This window comes from Mytilus trossulus, chromosome 2 (assembly GCF_036588685.1).
Source record: "Mytilus trossulus isolate FHL-02 chromosome 2, PNRI_Mtr1.1.1.hap1, whole genome shotgun sequence".
Classification (NCBI taxonomy): Eukaryota; Metazoa; Mollusca; class Bivalvia; order Mytilida; family Mytilidae; genus Mytilus; species Mytilus trossulus.
The window spans coordinates 66,822,176-66,841,657 of NC_086374.1; the positions used below are offsets into that span (position 1 = coordinate 66,822,176).

The following is a 19,482-nucleotide window of genomic DNA, read 5'->3' on the forward strand; positions in this document are numbered from 1 at the left end:
TACACGAAATGAATGCGGAATACAGAGACTCAATGCCAAGGGTCAGCCCCTTAAGTCTTCAGAAGACTTGACGTCTTCTTCCACTAAAAAAATAACAAATTTTTGTATAAATGTATTTTTCATTGTTTTTATAAGTTTCATATATTTTTGTCTTTTCATCCATTTTAAAATATTTTTCTTTGCTGAGTCATATGATAGAAAGATTTCAAATCCAATGTACTAAATTTAGGGTCCGACGTCTGTGAGCATTTCAATCTTTGAACTTTTATTTGGGAACCACGTAAAAGTATCAATATATGAATCTGTTATTTTTCTCCAATATGGAAGCATATCAAAAAAGATTATAACATGTCATTTTTCATATCCCATGTATTATCAGCCCTCGGTCAATATATATCAGTCCTTGAGCCATATGCATGTGGCTCTTGGGCTGATATTGAACCTAGGGCTGATACATGTAATACATGCAATATGAAAAATGCCATGATATAATATGATAGTACATTGAAATTAACCATTTGTTAACCATCTATAAACCTCCTTAAGATATACAATAAATATACCACACCTTCACATGTACTATTGAGAATGAGAATCATGTATTAAGTTGTGTAATAAAATGTTTGTTTAATTTTGTTATTTAAGAGTAAATTATCTGGTCAATTTAGATTTACCATGTACAATGTAGCTGCCTCTATCAGTATCTAGATTGTAATATACATGTAGCTGATCCACTAATTTCTCATGATAAGGTCATACATGTACATACATGTACCTGTGCTTGAGGGGCTGATTAGCACAGGTATGTATGACCATATTATATTTTATTGCAATTGTTTTAATAACATGCAAATACATTATGTGTATTGTTCTATCATGCATGCCAGCCTTACTATTAATGTATAAAACAGGTCCTTAATACTTTTTAATAGAGAAAGTAAGATGTTCATAATAAATTGCTTACATTGTAGCCCCATCTCCCAATTGCCCTGAAAAATAACCAAACTGGTGCCCACAATAGCAGTGTGCAGCTGGATCACTTCCAGGTAACAGTTTATTTCCACTGAAATATTGTACAAAATCATCCCTGTTTGTTTCTGATGGTGGGATACCTAACAAGTCTAATGCTGGCTGGGAAACTGCAACTAGTGATGGCTTGTCTACTGGAGTTGGCTTTACTTTTGAAAAGCAAGCCCCAGCTACAGATCTAACATAATTGTCAGTTACTGTATCGATAGGGAGGGATCTTAAGGCTAAGTTATCAAAGTTCAACGTTTCTAGAGTTGTCATGCCTGTAGTTTTCCTATGCAGGAATGCAGCACATCTCCAAATGACAAGACAACCACATTTCAAAAAGTTACTTGGTCGTGTATTTACTGAAGAAGTTTGCAATGAAAATGAATCACCGTTTCTTGTGATGATAGAATTAGAAAATATACGTCTAAACATTAAAAACGAACAGCATAACCCTCAGAATCAAAGCAGTATCAACTTATGCAACTTTCTCTTCTCCTTCTTTCATGGGAGATAATCATAAAATAAAATTAAGAAATTCTAAACTCCCGTTTGAAATCGGAATTGATCCAGTAAATATCCGGAGGAAAGTTTTTCATTTTGGAACTAAACTATAACAATACAGCAGGTAAGTTAGTACTACATTCATGTATTCCTGACAATAAGTGTTGAAGAAAAATCCTGTGCACTCTGATTAGGAACTAATGAAGATATTCAGACTTTGAAAATCTCTGTGAAATATTTCGTTTAATCAAGGATTTGTAGTGAGATCTCACTATACAAATCCTTGGTTTAATTTTATCAATTTATGCAGTTTGCACGTAAACAAAAGAACAGTACTTGTCCACATTATCTACAAATGTATAATTGATTAGTCAATATTTATCAAACTAAACGCCGATGTTGGATCGATCAAATCAACCGACCGTCTTCTTATTAGTAAGAATTTCGATTACATGGATCCCTTTTACGAATCAGTCGATCTCTTTTTACTTATCGATCACTCAGTTCAATCATCTCGATTGTATCGATGACTGTTACGAAACGATCAATTTTACGTATCGATGAGTAAGCCTGTTCAATCGATACTATCGAATTAGAGTTGAACAATTTAACAAGTTGACTTCAGTGTTGTCTAGACTCAGACTACTGACTGTAATCAATCGTTATCGGATCGAATAAGAGTAGATCATTTCAATAAACTAGCTCTTCTAGTTTTTAATGGTCACGATCTATCTACTACGGCTTGTTAGTCCAACTAATACTTAGTCACAGCTAGGCATGACTTCGTCGATGACAGGATCCCAGGTTGTATGGCTTAATGACAGCCTCTACAGTCTTGGTCACGGTTGTATCGATTTATTTTAATCGTTTAGAACGTTTAATGATTGATTAATCCAATCAATCAACCGGCTTTCTATCTTTTAAGACATACGTTAGCATCAATAATATCTAATAAATCGATATGATAGATTCAAGCGATGATTACACCATTGAAAAGGTTACAAGACACATAATAGTATTTTTTCGGTATGATGGAATATGATCGCGTCGAGTTTTAGGAATTTATCGATTTAATAAATTTAACAATTTGTTATTGCCACGATCGTTTAGTTTGTATTCAATATTTAGATGGACATTTGAGTTAAAAATTTCAATCAATTGGCCCTCGAACATATTACTATGTACCTATATAACATGAAATTGCACAATGTAATTATTTTCTCATACATGCTTTATATGATGTATGTATCATACGTTCGTTGGATGTGTATTGACTTTATTTGATAGCTAAATTTATAGTCTGGGAGAACACAATCTATTGACCATGTTGACTACTTGTTATTGACGAGTCAAGCAATTTCTGACTGTTTTTTACAATTTGTTTTTGTTTCAGTTGTTGAAACATTAAAATTCAGTTCAAGAGAAGTCCGAGTCTGATGTCAGAAGATGTAACCAAAGAAAATAAATAAAATGACAATAATACATAAATAACAACAGACTACTAGCAGTTAACTGACATGCCAGCTCCAGACTTCAGTTAAACTGACTGAAAGATTATGATTTCATCATATGAACATCAGGCATAATCCTTCCCGTTAGGGGTTTAGTATCATACCATCATATTACATATATGAAAAGAACATAACCCGTGTCATGCCAACAACTGGTGTTTGAATAAATGTGTTTATTTCCGGTGTAAAGACCCTATAAGTGAATCAATATTAACGCCAAAATATGCAATCTTTAATGTGCCTGTATCAAATCAAAAGCCTGTATTTCAGTGGTTGTCGTTGGGTGTTGCATGTCTGTTATACGTTTGTTGAACTGTTGTGCTGTCATACATCAATCCGTTGTTGTTTTTAGCTTGAAATATTTCTTATTTTGTCATGATGGAGTTGCTTAAATCCTCACCATGTAGTAGACCACATCTTCGTATTTTAATCAAACTCGATCTACAAATTTGATTAATACAATTTCTACACGTATGTTCAAATTAAGAACAATAAAATTGAGAATGAAAATTGAGAATGTACATGTTTCAAAGAGAAACGGCAACCTGACCAGAAAACAGACCAGCACAACCAATTGGTCTTCAACACAGCGATAAATTCCCGCACATGCACAGAAACGGCTTCAGCTGGTCCCTATACAAACAAGTGGACTAGTACAGCACAGCAATAATTTTGCAATAAAGATTAGTAATGAGATATAAGAAGATGTGGTATTATTTCCGATGAGACAACTCTTCATCCAAGTATAAATTTGTAAAGGTAAACCATTATAGGTCAAAGTACGATCATCAAGAATACGTTATTTCGTGCGTATTTTGATATGAACTCACTTTAAGTTATCAGTAAAATAACCTCCGAAGATTGCATGTGACCCTGGTGTATATAGACAGATATGATATGCACAAAAGTTCAACAAAATTTCAGTACAATAAATGATTGAATGTATAAGTTGACTCTATTATCATATGAGCAAGAGCAAATACTAAATGGATCTGATACGAAATTAATCAACTTTATATAAATTTAATATGTGGCTCCAAGGATTTGTAACAGTATAGCTAGACTTACTATACAAGTCCTTGGTGTTGAAGGCTCAAAATAGAAAGAATATAATATAAATTCGTTCAGTCTTGATGTTTTATAAATATTTTTGATTGGATAAAGCGTCTCGGCAAAATATGTCAAACCTATATAATTTAATTTTGGATGTAACGCGTCTTTTGATTGGCTGACGTTATTTTGTAAATGTTAGTTTCAAAAATTCCAATAGGGAACATATTTTTCTTCATATATATTTTTTGGACAAACACTCGATTCGGTCTTCCAAAATCATTCAAAACTTCGGCTTTAAACTGTTTCATTCGTTTCAAAATCTGGTGATCTGTTTAATTCATAAATAATATGATCATGCTAAAACGCCAGAGTACGCAATTGGAAGTATATATGCCTGGCTATGTTACTTGTATGATGAATTAAAGTAAAGATTTTTAAAGAAAGTTTTTAAAAGCACTGCCGTGAAATAATAAAAGAGGAAAATGGAGTTTTACTTATTTATTTATAAATGGACTTTTATGACAGTGTATCGTTCAAATTACCCGCTTAATCTAGTTCAGTCTTTACCTAAGTCAATAACGAAGATAAAATGTTTGACCTGAATTGAAAGAAACTTAAAGGTAGGTGTCCTAAATTGTGAACGAAGTTTTCAAATCTATTATGCTTGGTACTTTATGTCAAGCATTTTCGACATGAAGTCTTTTAAACTAATGTGATGATACCAGTGCTAGGTGTCGGACTTGTCTATCACTGGCCTCAGTGGCTTATTTTGAGCTGCACTTTTTTTTTGCTGTCAGTGAGTCCAGCTCTCCTTCAGTTGACAAGAAACTTAATTATGTAACTTGTTGATTTTACAAAAATCTACTGCAACCTTGCTTAGATGCTACACTTATAATAAGAGGAAGATACCATTTTATTTGAATTCTCTCGGTAAACGCTCAAGTTTATAACACTAAATCCAAATCGAAAGATATTTTAATGAAAATGAATGACATGATCTCAACCAAATGGCAAAATAATTGCAAGATCAGGAATGAATTTGGCAGTGGTTTATATTCAAAACTGTTTAGCTTTGTATGAACAGCTAAACATAGCTTTATATGAACAGCTAAACAGTTAAAGATAATGTTTTTATCAAAGCTACATGCACACATTCTGTATATCCTGTTCATTGTGTTAGAAGCAACTTTTTTTTCTAATTGAATGTCGTCGAGTACAATGTTTCATTATATTTGTTTGAATTACAGATAACATTTGTTTATAGTCAGATGGGTTATGCATAAGCTTATACCAAATCTAACCAGACAGTTGTATAGCAAGCACTCGTCTTGTTTGTTCAGATACAGAAACATGGCGAGCCAGACCCCTTCCAAGTCTATAGCACAAGGTATTATTTATTGCATGGACTAAAGATCAATAAAATAATAGGTCCATGAATTACGCTATCCAGACTGATCTAAAGGCAGCTGCCTTATTCTGCTGAAAATTAAAAAAAAAAATGATATGTCGATCTAATTTGGTTTCTCAAACAATAATGGATGAAAGAGGTGAGTATATAAAAAGCAGTACAATTACACGAGAGAAAATTTGATTAGTTTACGTTAATGGTATATGGAATGTCATGGTATTGATTACTTTTGTCTGAATAAATTGCATTCCTAAACAGTTTCAACAAAGAATCATTTCTATACTGGAGCCCCGAATATTTTACGGAGGTTTATAGATATAAGAAGATGTGGTATGAGTGCCAATGAGACAACTATAAGATGTGGTATGAGTGCCAATGGAACAACTATAAGATGTGGCATGAGTGCCAATGAGACAACTCTCCATTGAAGTCACTGCTTTTAATTCACTTTTCGAAGCTTTTACGTACATTGATTTTACCTACTTGAAAAAGTCACTTTACATTCAGCGGAGTAATTCTATATAGATTTTTTTTTAAATGATAAAGCCTATGCGTTTATCATATTACATGGCAGTTTACGCATTATAGATTATAGTTATGCAGAACCAGAAATTCAACAATTTGTAAAGGATTTTAGTAAACTGATTCAAGATGAAGCTCTCACACCACAAACAGATCCAAACACCAAAGTAATCAACTTTAGACAACCTTTAGACTTGCAAGTAAGTGAAATATTTGGCTATTATAAAACATAAACTTTGTTGATAACATTTTTGATGGTTTTATAGAGCTAATATTGTAATTCATGTAGCGCAAAACTTTGGATAGCTTGCTTGCTTGCTTTGTATATTACAATCGAAATCGGGATAACGTCTTATAGAATTTGATTATGATATATATAGTCATTGATGTATAATTACGTAAAAAAGATAAGAACTATTATATGATATAAATGAACATTCATTTAAAATCAGCTAAGGTCAATTTTAAAAGACGACATGACAGTGAAGAGTACTAAATTAACACAAAGCAAATTTGCCACCATTTCTCCAGATTTAAATTCGCATAAGATATATAAAGGATATTTTTCTCAAACTGGAAACATAAAGTTAAACTATTGGCATTTCAATTGCAAGCTACACATAACTGAATGCTACTGTAAACTTTAAAAGAGGGGCAAAAGATACCAGAGGGACATTCAAACTCATAGATCGAAAATAAACTGTGACAACGCAATGTCCAAAAAAGAAAAGAAAACAAACAACAGTAAAGACTAAGCAACACGAACCCAACCAAAAAACTGGGGGTGATATCAGGTGCTCCGGATGAGTAAGCAGGTTCGGCTCCACATGTAGCACCCATGGTGTTGCTCGTGATATTACAAACCTGGTAAATAGTCTAATTCGGAAGGTCACATTCGTGAAAAGGGAACAGGATTGAAGTTACGACATATCCGATATCATCTGTGAAACGGATATTCCATAACTGTCCACCAACTCGTGATGGTGTCCGTAAAATTTACAAAGGGATGATTTCAACTTCATTAGATAGAACTCTTGGTTTAATAGCTCCCTTAAACATCCTTTAACTAAGAAGGAACAACTAGACCAGCCGTAGATTTTCTTTTTCGTGATACACGCCAATGTCATATTTGATCCAATTTTATCATAATGATATTGATTGCAAATTCATTTTTTTTTGTATCTTGTGTTTCAAATTGATTAATATATACATTTTGAATGGTTTTACAATAGTAATTTTGGGGCCCTTTATAGCTTGTTGCTCGGTGTGAGCCAAGGCTCCGTGTTGAAGGCCGTACTTTAACCTATAATGGTTTACTTTTTAAATTGTTATTTGTATGGAGAGTTGTCTCATTGGCACTCACACCACATCTTCCTATATTTATCAGTCTGTTCCATTTGATTAGGTACAATAGCGCTATTGCGCAGTATTAGTTATTTGGACTGTAATGTAATTTAATTATACTAAAAATATATATTAGATCTATATAAATAGTCTGGAAGAGTTTTTGTGTAAAAGGCTTCCGTTTTTGTTTGTTGATTTTTTGTTTTCTACGCTTTTTCTTTAAAGAAATTTTTAGACGTAGAAATTGATGAAGAACCTGTGTCACGTGAGAAGTTATTGGAATTAGGAAGGAGAGTGATAGATGGTAGTGTTGTTTCAGGTACCGTACCATTAAAATTTACATACCAAATACCATTTAAAAAAATGCAATTTACTGTATTATTTGAGATAATAAACGACTTAAGTGTGTATTTTTTATATCTTTTAACCTGTTCGCCTTTCAGCTTAATTTTGCTCATGCCGAGGAGAATGGTTGAAGACCTCATTTTTTGTTCTGTTTTACCAAGAATTGTTTCTAATTGTTGTTTGCCTCTGGAGGATGGCTTACTAAATCAAATTACATGTACATGTATGTCATGTATATTTAACGTTTTATTTTGATTCGCAAAATAACGCTTATTGTTTTGATTTTTTTTTCTTTTTTCACTGATCTGTGAATTTCTGGTACGATAATACATTTATACAGTATATAAATTATGTACTAATGATTATAATAATGTGTATTTTATAGGTCATCCTCGTTTCTTTAACCAGTTGTACAGTGGAATTGATCCATACAGTCTATTTGGAGCATGGCTAGCTGAGGTTCTCAATTGTAATGTGTGAGTGTTCGAAATGTGGTTGGCTTGGTTATAGATATTAAAAACGCATTTCCTTATCTTTAAAAAAGAAGATTATGAATAATAAAAAAAAACTACTAGTAGGCCTATATAATATTTTCTCAGAAACCAAGATCATGTTCAACCGAATAGCTCTGAATTACAGTACTTTGTTTTGATTTTCTAGTTTCAGTGATCTGTTCAAAGTACTGATTTGTCTTTCATATTTCTTTCATTTTTAGTCTTTTTCTTTTGGCAATATTTTTTTTATTAATCATAGTTGACTCCTTATTTCTTCTCAATCCCAATTTCTATTTCAGACACACTTATGAAGTTGCACCGGTAATGGTAGTGTTAGAAAACTATATTTTTAAAAAGTTATCATCAATTATTGGGTTCCAAGATGGCGAAGGTGTCTTTTGTCCAGGTATTACTTTATTTATTTCTGTATTGTAATTCAACTTACTACATCTTGGTGGGCTTAGACTTTTTATAGGTATGTTGAAAGGCTAAGACACAATTTATTTAAATTTTGAATTTTGAATTGAAATCAGAATTATAAACAAAATAATTGTACCAATTTTAAGAATGTACATATATGTAACAACGTTTACGTTATTTAATTGAAGGGATCTAACAGTTCACTTATGCAGGTGTGTTGATATGTTATAAATCTTATAAGCGAGTACTAGTACAATCGTCTTGCGCAATTTCCAATCCGGAACCCTATCAATTTTCATTTTTGTTTTGATGTATAGGATAATGGTTTACTTTTTTAAATTGTTATTTGCATGGAGAGTTGTCTCATTGGCACTCACACCACATCTTCCTATATTTATGGCTCTAAATTAATAACCTACTTAATCATACCTGTGAATTCGTGTTTCAGGAGGTTCCTTCTGCAATATAATGGCTATACATTTAGCTAAACTCAAATACGATCCAACACTTAAACAGAAAGGAGTATTTGGTATTCAACCAATGGTCCTACTGACATCTGAGGATGCACACTACTCTATAGCAAAAGGTGCGAACTTTCTCGGATTCGGGACAGATAGTATAATAAAAGTGAAAACTGACGATAAAGGCAGAGTTAAACCAGATGACTTAGAAAACAAAATACAACAATGTAAACAAAATGTAAGTTTATATGAAGTATACCATGTACTTACAAAAATAACAAAGAGTTTCTATAACTTTTATCCATTTTTCTTTTTCTAAAAATTATTTGAATTTATCATAATTTTATGATTATTACCAGATTTAATCAGGAGAATTCAAAGTGAAACAGGAACCGGTATATAAGTCATGCAAGCGTTACTTGTATTCGGTATTACAAATTATGTTGAAAGCATTGGGTATGTGAAGCTTTTCCATATATAGTTATCTTTTGTGGATAGTTGTCTCATTGGTAATCATTCCACATCTTCTTTTTTTTATATCAAAAACCCACCGAAATTACTTTTGGTAAACCCAAATTGAAAAGTTAACGTTGTTATACCTTACCATTCCAATTTCGAAGATAGCCTTTGATACATACTGATGACGATCAAGTACGAAGTGCAATTCATATGAAAGCTCGTGTGTAATCTCATACAAATAAAATTACAAAAAACCTTTCTCATTACTAAGAAAACTACACCCGTCATGTTTATGGCGACCTGTGGAACTACAGTGCTTGGTGCTTATGACGATTTGGAGGGTGTAGCCGATGTTTGTCAGCGTCATAATGTATGGATGCATGTAGATGTAAGTACATTTTGTTTTACTTTAATTTGTCTTACGACAAATTTAGACAAAGAAAAAAGTTGTTATAAAAAACATATAATATTTAACTGTAACTTTCATATTCGTTGTTTGTATCACTTTTCTAATCATATATATTATTTTACGTAAAATCAGGAACATATATACTAGATATACTGTTCCCAGGTAAAAGTTAACTGACAAAATACGATTCAAAGAATGATAATAAATAATAGTTATCAAAGGTACCAGGATTATAATTTAGTACGCCAAAAGCTAAGCACGGTTGCAGAAGGTGAACTCTATATTATAACTCAAGGTTATATATAATGTTTTTTCCTATTTCGATTAAATTTAATAAGTGTCCCTTATATAGCTGCTGAAATTGGGTGTTTATATGACTGTCAGCTTTCTTGTATGTTACTTTTGCAACAGGCACTCGGTTTGAATGTTATCGACAGTTATACCATTCATTCTGCAAGATGATTCTAATTTGTTAAATCTTATTTCTGTAGGCTGCTTGGGGAGGCGGTGTTATGCTGTCAGATAAATTAAAACATCTAACGAAAGGGGTCGAGAGGTAATATGTACTTTAAAAACTGTATAATTAAACAAAACTAATATGAAAATCTTTCCATCTAATGTAAGTAAGGATATTCAGTCATATGACGAAGTTCCACACATTCAACTTAACTCATCAGTTTAAATTAATATTCTAACACGAATGTGTTCATAGTACACGGATGCCACATTCGCCTTATCATTTACTTTGTTTAGTGGACCATGATATTAGAGTCAAAACTCTAATTTGGCATTAAAATTAGAAAGATGATATCATAGGGCACATGTGTATTAAGTTTCAAGTTGATTCTACTTCAGCTTCATCAAAAACAACGTTGACCAAAACTTTAACCTGAAGCGAGACGAACAGTCGAACAGACGAACGAACAGACGAACGAACGGACGGACGAACATTTGGACGGTCGCACAGTCAAGAAAACATAATACCCCTCTTCTATCGTAGGTGGGGCATTAAAAGTACATGTATGACATTTACATAATTCGTGACGTTCGTCAAATTAGAGCTGTCTTGCCATTGGATTTCCTGTAGTGTACGCTCAATCTATTAGAATATAAGAATAATATATTTTAAGTGAACTTCTTTTTACACGAATATTAATATTTATGATAAGCCAAAACCTTTGAGGAGGTCTACTGAGATCCACACAACTTCCAAGTTATATTCAGTTTTCGGTATCGGATGCGCACCTTTTATGATATTTTCATTTAATTTCCTGTAGTCAACTCATAGTCGCAATAAATCTCTTTTTGTACTAAGATGACCAGAGTGAACCATAATGGTCGTTTTACAAATACTAAAATCAGTATATATGTGCTTACATAGCGTCATCTTTTCTGTTCGATTTATTACTTCAAATGCAAAAATACAAATGTTCATTCTTTTCGTTTATAGATCAGATTCTGTAGCCTGGAATATTCACAAAATGTCCGGGGCTGGCATTCAGTGTTCTGCTTTAGTTGTGAAAGAAAAGGTATTTTAACAAATAACATAATTTTTAAAAGGAGATAGGATGGATAATTTGAACACATTTTTCGTTCATGGAATTTGAAAATCAAAGATGAATATATTATTGATTAAAATGACACTTTCCAAATGTTTCCATTATTTGTGTTTTAACTTGAAGTCTGTCCTATTTCAGTATCTAAAATATTTGTATTTTTAAAATTTATCTTGCATTTTCGTCTTAGACCTTCAACCTCTTTTGTCAATTTTCTAAATAAGGGAGGAAAGAAGTTCAAAGCTGTGTAACTGGTTTGTGTAATAATTTTGTTTATTCAAGAAATACCAGATTGACAATAATATAATTGATAATACTTTGTCTTTTGAATAGGGTTTTCTAGAAAAATGCAATGCATATAGAGCAGAGTATCTGTTTCAACCAGATAAACTCTACGACACAGAATATGATATAGGTAAATAGTATACATCATAAATATCGTAATAGTGACTAAAACAGTGCTAAACTAGTTCATGCTTGTTAAAAAAATATCAGAATAAGAAATTCAGGCAATAGCATATTTAATTTCGTTTCGTTAAAAAAATACCAATATGATAATACATATGTAACTAAAACTTTTGATAAAGTAAATCATCCACGCTAACAATACTCTTTTTTCAGGTTACAGAACACCATAAAAAAAGTGGCCCTGCATGCGTCCAAACGTCACCTTTGTCTTTCCAGACCATTTTTTTGTAAATCTAAAACACACAAAAAATTGTCCCATGATTGGACAACTAGTTGATTAGTACTTTGTATGTCGGCTGAGTTTAATTTTGAAATACCGGCGAATAATATTTCCCCTTGTCCAATTGACAATATCATTAAAAATTGTACTGAAAAGATGTATCTTTATTTGATACTTCAATTCGGACAACCGGTATTCCATAGCAGGTATTTTTCAGGGGACAGGACTGTCCAATGTGGTCGTAAAAATGATGTCTTAAAAGTATGGTTAATGTGGAAGGGTCGTGGTGACAAAGCAATGGCTGCCAGAGTTGAAAAGGCATTTGAGAATGCTAAGTAAGTTGTAATTTACAACCTCTATGTGTAAAAGAGTAGGCTTGGTAAGGGCCATATAAATATTTCAATTACACGAACACTGGTCCTTTTACTTTTCCTTTCACGTTAGTCTGAATAGAAAATAGTTTTTGTTCAACATATGACTATGAATCATGGAAATCCAATATGTCTCCTAGGGTCATGCTATCGCAGAGGTCCATCAGAACCAATCAACAGCATTCCAGACCCTAAAGTTTTATAAACTTCGAGTATTTTACATTCGTTTATTTGTGTAATTTGTTAGGTTTTTTTTGTACTTCGTGTCAATCTGATGAATCAAGCCAGTTCCAATTGATGTTAACTGATTTTTCTTATGTTGTGCTGTTTCACCACTGTCCCATGAAAAGCGGTGGTTGACGGTTCACAAACATTTTAACTTGTCAATTCTTCACCCGCCTTTCCCAAGTCAGGAATATGTTATCCATTGGTTGTTATTGGTTGATGTCTGTTATATTTTTGTTGTTGTTATTTGTTGTAATTATGAATATGTCCGTTAGTTTGAATATTGTTTAACATTTGGCACGTTTTGGCATTTATAGCTCACTATACGACAACTAATTGCACTAAAAGCTTGCGATAATATCAAATTAAACATAGAAAACCGTATTTACTTATAGATATTTGACAGAAAAAGTTAGATCAACAGAAGGATTTCGTTTAGTTTTGCCTGAGGTATATCAATTAGATTGAAGTTAAGTTTATAATGATTTGTTAATCGGAAAATAATAAAATAATTGGAGGATGAGGTTTATCGCAATTTCATTACTAGTAACTTCAAACTACAACTCAAAAGTATTGATATGGATATAACTTTGACCGAATACATTCTACCAATAATAATTGATTAATAGATTGTTGATAGCTTAACCTCAAGTGTATCCAAGTATCTTAGGATGAGGTCAAATTAATAATTTACACAATAAATAAGTTCTGTAAGGCAGGACGACCAGTATGTAAGTCAAAAATTTTGACTGCCTCTGGGAAACAATGAACAGGAGAGAAATGCTGCCTTGCAACAGGCTACACAAATGGATTACTTGAGAGATGATGCAAAAGTTCTTTAAAATGCAGATCGCATGACATCCCCAAACATATATCTTCTAATTATAAAGTTTGGCATGAAATAAAAGAAAGAGTTATTGATTTCATCGATTTAAAAATTGATTTAATTTTTATACTGTTTTTAATGATTATATATATTTTTAAATCAATGATTGGACGTCCGATATAATTAATCTGCAACGTTTGGAAACAAAAAAGGATTTAAACACTTTTTCTAGTGTATTGAAACTGCATGTGAGCTTCTACTTTTTTTTAAAGAGAGACATTGGCTCTTAACGTTAACACTTTACGTTCATTTTTTAATAGACTTGTTTTTAATAGTTTGAATTAAATATGAATATTTCAGTATCAGTGCACAAACATTTCATTTTGGTACATTCCACCACGGCTACGTGGAAAAGAAGAAACACCAGAGTGGTGGCAAGAAGTGGCAAAGGTAAACTGTGTGACTCCTTTTTAGTAATTTTGAATTCACAATTTGTTTTTGCTATTCGTTTATCGATGCAATTATCGATTAACAGGCGGAAATCTAAAGTTCAAACGATGATCAAGGGTTTCCATTGAAAATAATGTTAATTTTGTAATCAAGATATAATACTGTAATATGCAATTGAAGTCCCCTTACTGCTAGTATTTGATGATAAGCCATATCGTACTGCTAGTATTTGATGATAAGCCATATCGTACTGCTAGTATTTGATGATAAGCCATATCGTACTGCTAGTATTTGATGATAAGCCATATCGTACTGCTAGTATTTGATGATAAGCCATATCGTACTGCTAGTATTTGATGATAAGCCATATCGTACTGCTAGTATTTGATGATAAGCCATATCGTACTGCTAGTATTTGATGATAAGCCATATCGAGGTCTTTTGATGAGGTCCACACAAACTCAAAGTTATCGTCAGTTCTCGGTATCGGATACGCATCTTTTATGGTATTTTCATTTAATGATCTGTAGTCAACACATAGCCGCAATAAATATCTTTTCGTATTAAGATGAGCAGAGTGGACCATAAACTGCTTTTTACTTTGTTCTACTTGTAAATGAAAGAATTTAGGAGGAAGTTTTTGTCGACTTTTTGTTGAATATGTATTTACCATAAAGGTCTTCAACAGAATTTTCAGCGCTACTCGACTGGCATCTTTGAAGTAAACAAATAAAATATTAGTTTACATTTGCTTGGTAGTTTGGGACCAGCATCTTCTATCAGTAAACCAATCAGAAGTATCGTTTTTGTTAAAAGACATAAAAGGAAACTCGATGTTTTTTATTCGGATAATTGAAACAATTATCGTTTTCATGTTGAAATATTTTCAATATTTTCAATTAAGCGTTTTATGTTTATGTTTTATTCACAGATAGCACCAAATATAAAAGCTCGAATGATGCTTAAAGGATCAATGATGATTGGTTATCAGCCGATGTCCACAAAAGGATTGGTCAATTTCTTCAGAGTTATTGTGGGAAATCCTATCTGTGAAAAATCAGACATGGATTTTATTGTAGAAGAAATCGTGAGACTTGGAGACACTGTATGAGGTTTTCAATTTACAAGAAATCTATTCGTTCAAAAGTTATAGGCAGATACAGATGTTAATTCAGTGTTTTTCAAAATGTAAACTTCTCTGTATTATTCATATTATAAAACTATATTTGAATGAAATGGTTATGATATGAAATTTTAATCCGAATTTGGTCAATTCGATACAGCTGTCAGCTATCCAAAATATTAGTTTAATCTTCAGTATTTTGCTTTTTTGAGAGAAAAATTGCAATATAGTCAAACCAAAAAAAATTAGCTTTTTTTTATTAGGTCTCTATGCTTGTTCCAAGATAACTGGTAGTGTATGTTCATTTTCTACAGTATATAGCTGATAGTTCGAGCTGTTGCTTCTTTCTAGGGCCAGATGAAGTTGAGATATGATAATGTTGAATTATCGTAACAGCACAACTATCAGGGTTAAATTGTGTTAACTACAATTGAAGGTTCCTCGTCAAGTCTGCTTGAATTATTCTGAGCCAGGCTTTGAGTCTACTGGAAGGTAAAGTAGACAATGATTGCAAAGTGTTATTTTCATTGAACTCATGAAAACGTGCGTGTAATACACTACTAGGACTAACGGCTATGTATTTTATATAAATCTTCCATGTTTAGCATTTAAACAACAAAAGGGTACATGTTCCTTAAGAATTGAGATACTGTGTTGGATGTGTTGCATCTCAGAATAGTAAATTTTCGCTGGGATTTGTGTTTAATTTTTCAATCTTTAATTGAAAACATATTATTTGGAAACAAATAGATTGACCAGTCCATCAATTGAGGCAGTGACTTGACCTTAGATTTATCATTTAGCGTCTTCTAAATCGATAGAGAAATCTTTTTAAAATCTTTGATATCAATCAGTTGAGACGCTCTATTTGAACTTTGTTGGATAGTTGTCTCATTGGTAAGCATACCACATTGTACAAGCTTTGTTCCCATTGACATACATGTGCCTCCACTTAGTGATGCGAACTCTATGTCTGTTCTGCAGGTACTCATCAGAAAAACTAAGCTAAGTCATTCGATTGGAAAGTTAATGAAATTGTATAAGTATAATGCATCTCTTCATATAAAGGTACAAGTGTTTCAATGAGAAAAACTTATTGGATGACATTCCGACAGCTGCTATCACTCATTACACAATAACATCGCAATTACGTACAAGGCTGACTGAGAACAAAATCCAATGAACGAATCTGTGAATTATTGCTTCAAAAGTCCATGAAGAAATTCGAGAAAAATGTACATAGGAATGGTTTTACACTAGCCATTGTGGGGGCCTTTTATAGCTTGCTGTTACGGGTGAGCCCAGGCTCGTGTTGAAGATTTCACTTTGACCTATAATAACTAACATGTATAAATTGCGACTTGGATTGAGAGTTGTCTTATTGGCACTCATACCACATTTTCGTACATCTATATGAACCTTTAAACAAGACATGCTCAAACTAGTGTTGGTCATGTTGTCATCCCAATCCCAGTTAAACCTGCAACATTTTAAACTCTATTTTAATTGAGAATGTAAATGGGGAATGTGTCAAAGATAGTCAAAGAGACAACTTGAACCCGACAAAAGAGCAGAACACAGCCAAACGGTCTTCAATACAGCGAGGAAATCCCGCACACATATTCCTTGTGAAAGAAATACTGTACTTTGATTTGCACATAATTCAGGTATTTGAAATTAAACAGAAAGAAGAAAAAGTGAGCAAACTAGTTTCTCTGTTACTGATTGAGAGACATAAAATGTGTCTTAAAGACATTTGCACTTTCGTGATCAGTGAATCTAGGTCAAAACCTTTATCTGGCATGTGTTTATAAAAGCTTACGTTATAATGAACATGTGCACTATGTTTCAACTTGATTGGAATACCTTATTCTACAAGAGAGGCCACAGATATCAAGGGGACATTCAAACTTGAAGTTGAAAACAAACTGACAATGGCATGGCTACAAATGAAGAAAAAAACAACAGACAAACAATACACCACACACAAAAACTTTCTCTTCTTTTCAACCTGATAATGTGATGTCATACAGCATAGGCAGATACACCGACTAATGGATGAACAAACTCAACAACATATTCACTGCAATTATCAAAGACAAGCATAAGAACCTTGAAATAAGGAAACTTTTTGTCTAAGAGAGGAATATACAAAAATAGCCAATAGGACACAGGGAGGTGGACTCTTGTTATTAGTGAATTCCGATGAAACCTTATTGTAATCTGGTAGTTATAATTGCAACTACTGTTGGCTAGATGACAACTTCCTAAAAGAAAAGTCAAGTAGCAGTGGTATCAATCTGTAAATGGTAGTGATTATATCTATAATGGTGGGTAAATGTAATCCTTACAGAAAATTGGCTTGTTTTAAATTTTCTATTGCTGTAATAAACTTTTTGTTTATATTTAGAATATAAATAGTTATCAAAGGTACCAGGATTATAATTTAGTATGCCAGATGCGTTTCTTCTACATGACTCATCAGTGACGCTCATATCAAAATATTTATAAAGCCAAACAAGTATGAAGTTGAAGAGCATTGAGGATCCAAAATTCCAAAAATTTGTGCCAAATACGGCTAAGGTAATCTATTCCTGGGATAAGAATATAAATCAGTCCTTTAGTCTTCATTTTTTATTTGTTTTGCACTTGTCATTTCAAGGACTTTTAAATTTTGTTATGCAGTTTTGCTCATTGTTGAAGGCTGTACAGTCACCTAAACTAAAGTTGTTAATTTTCAGGTCATTTGTACTCTGGTGGAGAGTTGTCTCATAAGCAATTATACTACAACTTATTTTTATAATTGCAGTAAATTTCATTTCTGTTATAATGCAGCTGGAGAGTATGAATTTCATTACAAAACTGCTCGAAACCCAGGACCTTTGTATAACATGGCAGCCCGTGACCGACTGAGATAAATAAAAAAGTACTTCCTTAGCTAAACCTCTTATGACTGGCTAATTTTCTACAACATTTACTAAAGAAAGCAATCCTGTAACATGTAAAAGAAATGTACAAATAGTTTTATGAAATTTTATTCCATAGACTGTATTATCAATAAAGCAATAAAATGATGCTGTAAAACATATAAAAAATGAGTTCCTTGAGAGAACGTTCCTGTTAATATAAAAATACAACATGTAATCATATTAAAAAAAATACACATTTAACATACAAGTCTTTGATGTTTCATGAATTAAGTTCTTACACATGACTGATTTAATGCATGACTGATTTTATGCACGACTGATTTTATGCACGACTGATTTTTCGTTATAAAAAATGAGCTTTCATGTAGTATAATTTCCTATATGTAAAAAAAATATTACATATTGAGAAAGACTTAAACATATAAACAATTAAAAATACAATTCAATTTTATAAAATAAAATATTGCACACATTTACTATTTCTCTCTCCCTCACTTACACATTTGGACGGAATTGAAAGGGAAACCTACATACAATCATCACATCACAATATCTGCAATGTAATCCACATTATCAAGTTGCCATGATGGAATTTTAAACAAAATAAATACTTGCCATGATTTTTTCAAATTTATACATTAATAGTGTCAGAAAATCTTCAATTACTTTTTTATTATCTGTGCCATGATTTATACAAGTAATAGAAGAGCTTCAGAAAAACACTTAAATGATTATGTTATGGTCCCGTTCATAGATGATCTTAATGTATAATCTTACTGGTCTCCTGACCTAAACCAAGATCAAGGGACCAGTACACATTTTATTTCTGCCATGATTTTCTTTCTTTTGCTTTATACATTGCCATGATTCCAAGTTGCCATATAAATATTACTGCCATGACTTCAAGCTAATTTATTATTAAACTATAAAAATGTATTATGTCATTTATTTATGTTTTAAAACACACTTCTCCTATGCTTATAGAAAATTCTTGATTTTCAAGTCCAACATCTTTGAGTTTTATGTCCAAAATAGGTAGTACTTCTGATCTTTCTGATTTTATATCGAAGACCATCTCTCCCCATTGGTTATTTTTCTGAAATAATAAAGAGAAATGATATTATCTATGTCTTTGTTATGATTGTTTTTTCTATATAGATTAGACCGCTAGTTTTCACATTTTAATGGTTTTACACTAGTCAATTTCGGGTCCCTTTATAGCTTGCTGTTTGGCGTGAGCCAAGGCTCTGTGTTGAAGACCGCACTTTGACCCATAATGGTTTAAATTTACAAATTGTGACTTGGATGGAGAGTTGTCTCATTGGCACTCATACCACATCTTCTTATATCTGATGACTGAATTTCAGTT

The 19,482-nt window shown here is 32.4% G+C and overlaps 3 protein-coding genes across 6 annotated transcripts in view; 1 reads left to right on the forward strand and 2 right to left on the reverse strand.

The window, feature by feature from the left end:
- LOC134707835 (protein adenylyltransferase SelO, mitochondrial-like) overlaps positions 1 to 1,542 on the reverse strand; it is a 28,286-nt gene extending 26,744 nt beyond the window's left edge. Inside the window, exon 1 of the mRNA XM_063567911.1 lies at positions 965 to 1,542. Within this exon, the coding sequence (XP_063423981.1) occupies positions 965 to 1,449 (485 nt within the window). The 5' untranslated portion in view covers positions 1,450 to 1,542. The remainder of the gene's footprint in view (positions 1 to 964) is intronic.
- A 37-nt stretch (positions 1,543 to 1,579) lies between these two features.
- Positions 1,580 to 15,745, forward strand: LOC134707836 (cysteine sulfinic acid decarboxylase-like). 3 transcript variants are annotated; one of them, XM_063567912.1, is made up of 15 exons: positions 1,580 to 1,642; positions 5,330 to 5,469; positions 6,079 to 6,212; positions 7,582 to 7,675; positions 8,087 to 8,177; positions 8,495 to 8,601; positions 9,064 to 9,314; positions 9,807 to 9,923; positions 10,436 to 10,500; positions 11,395 to 11,473; positions 11,834 to 11,915; positions 12,406 to 12,523; positions 13,180 to 13,234; positions 13,971 to 14,060; positions 14,992 to 15,745. In XM_063567912.1, the coding sequence occupies exons 2-15, from the start codon at positions 5,358 to 5,360 to the stop codon at positions 15,169 to 15,171; spliced, it is 1,575 nt and encodes a 524-aa protein (XP_063423982.1). In that variant the 5' UTR covers positions 1,580 to 1,642; positions 5,330 to 5,357; the 3' UTR covers positions 15,172 to 15,745. The 3 variants fall into 3 exon arrangements, with proteins under 3 accessions (XP_063423982.1, XP_063423983.1, XP_063423984.1); XM_063567913.1 differs by lacking the exon at positions 1,580 to 1,642 and adding an exon at positions 4,649 to 4,702; XM_063567914.1 differs by lacking the exons at positions 1,580 to 1,642; positions 5,330 to 5,469 and adding an exon at positions 5,607 to 5,629.
- Positions 15,746 to 18,202: 2,457 nt separating this feature from the next.
- Positions 18,203 to 19,482, reverse strand: part of LOC134707837 (fibril-forming collagen alpha chain-like) — a 36,969-nt gene continuing 35,689 nt past the window's right edge. For both annotated transcript variants that reach the window (XM_063567915.1, XM_063567916.1), the window contains exon 48: positions 18,203 to 19,209. In XM_063567915.1, the coding sequence (XP_063423985.1) occupies positions 19,063 to 19,209 (147 nt within the window). In that variant the 3' untranslated portion in view covers positions 18,203 to 19,062. The remainder of the gene's footprint in view (positions 19,210 to 19,482) is intronic.

Excerpts from the sequence above, each read along its gene's own strand:
- LOC134707836 (XM_063567912.1), top strand. The coding sequence starts at position 5,358 with ATGCATAAGCTTATACCAAATCTAACCAGACAGTTGTATAGCAAGCAC. Across the intron at positions 7,676-8,086 it reads AGATGGTAGTGTTGTTTCAG|GTCATCCTCGTTTCTTTAAC; the intron begins GTACCGTACCAT and ends TGTATTTTATAG. Across the intron at positions 9,924-10,435 it reads ATGTATGGATGCATGTAGAT|GCTGCTTGGGGAGGCGGTGT; the intron begins GTAAGTACATTT and ends TTATTTCTGTAG.